General features: G+C 32.1%; 1 protein-coding gene across 1 annotated transcript; it reads left to right on the top strand.

Moving 5' to 3' along the window:
- The first annotated feature begins 1,678 nt into the window (after positions 1-1,678).
- Positions 1,679-3,781, top strand: LOC134711268 (histamine H3 receptor-like). Its single transcript, XM_063571792.1, has one exon. It carries the CDS (start codon positions 2,054-2,056, stop codon positions 3,113-3,115), a length of 1,062 nt encoding a protein of 353 aa, XP_063427862.1. The 5' UTR covers positions 1,679-2,053; the 3' UTR covers positions 3,116-3,781.
- Positions 3,782-6,820: the final 3,039 nt, after the last annotated feature.

The following is a 6,820-nucleotide window of genomic DNA, read 5'->3' as shown; positions in this document are numbered from 1 at the left end:
ATGTAAAAATATTTTAACAAAAAAATTAAGGCCTTATTTAGTGTTAGTTTGGTAATTCATTATTCATTGATATTGGACACCGATTACAGAAGACCATACTACATATGTCGTTGTTTTGTCAATGCATGGACGTCAATTAGAGGATCAAATTATTGGACGTCGATTTGAGAATGTGACGTCAGATTTGGACGTCGATTTGAGAATGTGATGTAAGAATTGGTCGTCGATTTGAGGAACGGAACGGACGTCGATTAGGGACAGTACGTCGATCTGAGTCTAACATATATAATAATGTTTCTTTATTGTAGCGATAAATTAACAAAACTTCACGTTATTTGTTTCAAAAATTAAAATGCGGGCAATGAAGGTTTCTTTTACATCTATCATCGATTGAACTTTAAAATATAAATTTCCAAATTGGCAACAAAAAACTATCAGAAGAAAACATTTTTGAAGTAAATTGAATATTGCATTTTTATCAAGGAAAATAATGACCTCACACAGGTCATTATTTTATGCCTTTGAGCATAATTCATTGATACATGGTATCGTCCGGGTTGATTCTAAAAAAGAATGACCTGTCGTTCTGAAAGAAAATAACTCCGTATAAGTATATAAGATTGTGTTCAACGCCAATGAATGTTTAGCGCTGAATATCACTTCGATTGTATTCACGTAATTATGTTTGAAGTCTTTTTAAAAGTGTATCAATATGACAATTTCATCTTCAAATTTTTTATTATTTTTTTTCTGACATTAAGTTATTCTCGGCACACACATTTTTGTGATTTTCAGTGAACATCAAAACAAAAGCTTGTCCTCTCTCCCTCTCCACCTCAAGCCACGCACCCACTCTCTATGATGTCTGTTTTTATCGATGCCTTTAAAAGATAATTGGTCCGTATACTTGTTTATATATAGTTAGTCATAAAAATAACAGTTTTTTAATATTTATGTCAGTTGTATTGTCTCTGATGATATAAAAACTGATAGCACCTGAATATAGATTTTTAAATTGATTCCAACAAAGAAACATACAATTCCAAAATGTTATTTATATTGAATCTGTCTTTTCAAATCATATTTCAAATAAACAATTTGTCGCCTTACAGTTTTGAATTGGTTAATTTTAGATAAAATTGATTGCTTTAATTGGATTATGCAGCAGAATAACAAAAAGTTATCAATAATTTAGTGGTTCTAGTAATTTGAATTACTATGCAAAGGGAAAATAGGACATAATGAATGTCTCACAGAATTGTATATTACAGACCACTATTCATACGTGCTAATTCAATTATATGAAAACTTTGCAAACACTTGATTTAGTAATCGTCATTAAATGAATGCGTGCCTAAAAACATGTATATAACAAAACAGCGATGGGAAACCAATCAGATCTATATAGGCGACAGCCTTCAGCTTCACGTGACATCATCAGCGTGGAGATGGCTCCTCCTTCTGTTTGCATCCTTTAAATTTGACGCCGAATCTAAAATCAAGAAAAAGAAATTGATTTGACATTCGGAGGTTTCATACTGATTAGTTTGTTTACAGATTTAATTATTCATCTAACCAAGACTATGAAATAATTATAAACAGTCAGGGTTAAAAGTTTTTACATGTTGGATATTAATTCATATTTTTTTTTCATTACTGTCTAATGGAGCGTACGAGAATAAACTTACATTAAAATTATATAAAAGATCACAGACTATATGTTCCATGTAGGTGCTTTCTCTGTTAGCTATCTAAATAAAAACTAGCATTAATGGACTTAGAATTGATGAATCGCATATATGTTGGATGGATATTGGGAAATTTCAGCAACTAACGAGTGAATGAATTTCCATTGTCTGAAACTGTAGTATATTTCTTTATGAATCAGGTAAAATTAAATATGAAAACACTGTTGGAATTTGTGTTCTTGAACATAGCAACAGGTGCGCGAACAAATGTTGACATGACATTACAATACCTAAAGGATAACATGTGTAGATGATAACTGTAAACACATTCGTCAATTCCGTTTGAATCAGTAAATAAAGGAGCGATGAGCAATTCAGATTCTCTAGTATTTTCTGTTCCGGTTACTGCTATTATTGGAAGTTTGATTGCAATATGTATAATACTTACAATTTTTGGTAATTTTATTGTTTTGTTGGCGTTTATTAAAGTGAAGAATCTGCGAACTTTCAGTGATTATTTGATCCTAAACTTAGCAATATCGGACTTGATTATAGGAGCTATATGTATTCCTTTTTACGCACCGTACGTGTTGACTGGTAGGTGGTCTTTGGGACACGGAATGTGCCTCTTTTGGCTTGTGATTGATTATATTACACCGGCGGCTTCGGCTATAAATATATTCATCATAAGTTTGGACCGTTATATACAAGTTGCATATCCGCTATGGGCAAGGAACAATCAAACAACGACTTTACTAGTTATATTTATTCTTATTCCATGGGTTATACCAACGTTGTACTTTGTTCCAGCCATTTGTCTTTGGGAGGTGACAAAAGGGCGCGTAATACCGGATGGAGAATGTTTTTTGCCTTACAACAGTAATGTGACCGTCCTTTCGATTGGTGCATGCATCGAATTTTTATTTCCATTTGTAACAGTTTCTTCCTTCAATTTGCTTGTATATTTAAGCATCCGAAGAAGAAGTAAGAAATTTTGGCCATCCATTCCAAATTCTCGACAAATTTCGACGCCCCGTCCTCCACCATCGTCCTCAGAGACAGGACCATCTAGAATTGTAATGGATGAACAGGAAATGATTGTTACTACCGGTAAGTCTGACAATAACCACCAGAAAATTGCCTTACAACGGGACAGAAAGGCGGCTAGATCTCTCTTTATTTTCGTGTTTATGTTTGCAATCTGTTGGATGCCATACGAGGTTTTAGCTACAACAAGTACCATTTGTGGAGGGGATTGTATTAACTCTGTATTGTTTGAGTTTACTTTTTGGATTCTATGGTTGAATTCGACTATTAATCCAATTTTATATCCACTTCTTCACTCAAGATATCGCATCGCATTTTATAAAATACTCTCAGTGAAGCAAAACACTGTTGGTCCGATGATACAATCTATTCATTCTTAAATGTGCCATTCTTTATGAGTGTCCTAAAACATATTGTTTAGAAGCCGTACAAGGTTTATACATAGATTCAACTTTACTATTTGTCTGATATGTAACTTTTAACACGTTAACTTATGTAAATAATGTGCACTGACAGGTTGGATTGCAACTACGGCTGAGTTTACCATCCATTGATAACATGAAGTAATAGTCTCTACAATCATCCTCCCTTTTCCAATCACTGGAATGGACGCTACATTACCAATTATAAAAAAAAGACTTTTTACATGCTTTATACATACCAAAATTATAAGTTTATGTTTTGTCTGAAAAATTCAGACAGAAATAGGTTTTAAAATTGACAGACATTTCCATAATATAGCTGCAGTAAATATAGTGTAGTTGTTATACACATAACGGCTTACATTGGAGGGAAAAACTCATATTAGTCAACTATTTCCGCGATTATTACTTTCTCCGGTGATATAATTATCTTTTATATCTGCTTTCGCCACGACTGTGCCGCTTTCATTTCTGTTGTATTTTTTTTTTAAACGATATACATATAGACTTCATACGACTTTTCAAGGCACATTAATTAGAAGAAAATCAATCTTATAATTTTTTTATGATGTTTTTATGTATTGAAAAGCATCTTGTATTATATTTTTGTACTTAGAGTATGAAGAAAATCAATGCCTTTTAAGGATAGTATTTCCTTGATTTTTTTAGATAAAATTATCATATACTGAGTTATGTATAATAGTAATAAACTATTTTTGTGGATATTTGTGTTGGTTTTTTTATTTATTATTATTTCATAATATCATCCGGGGGATTGAACACACTAACCTCATTTAGAAGTGAACTTGCTATCAACTAGTCTCTAATAAAACTAAATTTAACCCACCATTTTCTTCATAACAAAATGCCTGTACCATGACAGGTATATGACAGCTGTTTTCCATTCGTTTGATGTGTTGTGCTTTCAATTTTGCCATTTGAGAAGGGACTTATCTTTGGAGTTCGGTATTTTTGTTATTTTACTTTTTAGGTCAAATGACCTTTTATCATGCGCTGTCCCTCTAACAGATTTTAATGAACAAGTAAAACTCATTTTTAATCAGAATCCGCTTAAACACTGATTAAGAAATGCAAGTATACTATTATGACAAACAACAAACAAAAAAGGAAACATTCTGCGATTCTTTATACTATGTTCAGTACATTTAAGTCATTTTATACTTACCCGCCTAAAACAGTTTTATGACACAAATGATGATCGCAGAGACAATAGCATTATGTACAAAGGCAATGCATATTGAGAATAGATGTATGATTTCTATGTGAAATAATCAGACGATGAAAATCAGTGTTTATACGAATTTTTGTTTAATATACGTGTCAGTCTGTGAAACCAATGTAAGGTTGTTTATAAAAGTAGGTAATGAACAAAAAACGTGATATAAATAACAGTTATAACACATTGATATTTGGCTTCTTTTCTTGAATTTATTATTTACTACAAACGATGTTATAAATGGTCAATATGAGGCTGCCATTGTTTTATTGGTTAATTTGGTTTGTTGACTGAATGAGGCTGCTAACCCATATCTCCTTTTTAAAACAAATAAAGGCTACAGTAGTATACCGCTGTTCGAAATTAATTAAGAAAAAAACAAGTCTGGGTTTTGAGTGAAACACATCAAATATAGGAGGAGAACTACAACACAACAGAAACACAACATTAAAAGATAACACACAGAAAAACGAACTATAATTTAACAATGACCCTTTAATGGCAGTGCTAAATATAAATAAAATGACAACACTACATGACAGGACAAGAATACAAATAAATGATGGAAATATAGGACAGCGAAACAAATAAATAACAGTTTACAAAAGATACCAGGCTTATAATTTAATATACAAGACGCGCGTTTAACTCATAATTTCGTTCTTTTAATATATGCGGTCTCTTCGTCAGATTACAGTTTGCATGTACAAGAAAAATAAAATACGGAAAACAAACTCTAAATTCCGCTTAAAAACGACAAAAACTTCAATTAATATGGTGTCACAATTTACTCTTACAAAGAAAATCTATTTAATGTAACAAAATAGTAATCATGATAGGAAAAACATCCGCCCATCTTTGGCAGCTATATTCCATAATTACGTGCGATCAATAAAAAGAATAGGTCTGAACAATTGAATCATTAGCTAAATCTCACTGATTTTCCCTTTGAGGTTTCATCAAGTTTTCTAAGAAAGCAATAAATAAAATCGAGAAAATTGCCAGAATAGAATATTCTTTCTATATACGATTGTAATTTTGACCGGTGTATTTTCTAGAACCTGAGTCTAGAACATATCATGATTTTGCGTATTATTGAATTTCATGTTAACGACATAACCAAATCTACCTATAAAATATATTGGCATTTTGACTGGAAAACTAAAATGATAAGACATGCAAGGATGAATATTATCAAATTCTGATATTTCTTCATAAAGAAAAATAAAAAAAAACAATGGATACACAGGTGACCAGTGTATGTAAAGCTAGTGTTTCATTAATATTACGCCCCCAACCTTATTCCCCCCAAGAAAAATGGATAGAAATATGGTCATCTATGGACTTCTCCCATCCGGTAGTGAAACAAATGCTAATAGTGGACCTCAGTTTCGCATGTGCGGGATGAATGTACAAATACGAAACCATGTCCAGGTCGTATTTCGGTCGTTAAATATGATGCCCTGTTGGAGTATCATACTCTCACCGACACGTATTTTTACTATCCTTGCAACAGCGCCTTGCGGGTGATGACCTATTTGTCACTCACCATCATAATATCATCGTCGACAATGGAAGTCAAAACTGCTCGGTTTACTCTATTATAACTTACTCATCATATTCATTGTTACTTTGTTTTCGTCCTGAATATGCATGAATTATTTAATTTGTCACTTGTTATGAAACAACAATCAAAATCAATTCAATATTAAATCGTTCATAATTTCAATCATGCTTAAGACTTTATAAAATAGAGAAATATATAAGGCAATCAGACAACAAAGTCGAAACTCGTTCAAACATAAATCTACATGATGATCTGTATGCTATACTGTCTGCTTATAGTACACAGTGTATGTAAAGTGCGGATCCTGAAATATCATTTTCACTGTATATGCCATAAATTTCTGATGTAGAATGATACATAAACAGACGATTTTTTTTTTGATTTTTTAAGAAAATGAAGAAAATTAGTTAAAATGTATATGTTTAGAAATAAATAATACTAGTAAGACGATATAAGAGATGCAAACGGGGTTTTATCGCGCCTAAAGCCATCTAGCTGAGATATACCGAAATAGGTAATATTTAGGACATTCCACGAACAGATCGTGCAGGTGATTTAAAACTAGCAGGAAAGATGTTGTTGCTGAAAAATATTCACGGTGTTTAACACAGAGCCTTGGCTCACACCGAACAACAAGATATAAAAGGCACAAAAATGACTAGTGTAAAACCATTCAAACGGTAAAACCAACGGTTTAATCTATATAAAAAAACGAGAAACGCTTATGAAATACATCAACAAACGATGCATTTTTTTTCATTATTACATATTAACTGTATAATTGGTTTTCTTGTTTGGGCTTGCATTGTTGATAGTGACGCTATTCATCGTATTGTAATGTTATTTTGAACAAGTTACT

The sequence above is a fragment of the Mytilus trossulus genome, chromosome 1, assembly GCF_036588685.1.
Source record: "Mytilus trossulus isolate FHL-02 chromosome 1, PNRI_Mtr1.1.1.hap1, whole genome shotgun sequence".
Classification (NCBI taxonomy): Eukaryota; Metazoa; Mollusca; class Bivalvia; order Mytilida; family Mytilidae; genus Mytilus; species Mytilus trossulus.
The sequence above is the reverse complement of the archived record's forward strand: the minus strand, read 5'-3'. Positions and strand labels throughout refer to the sequence as shown.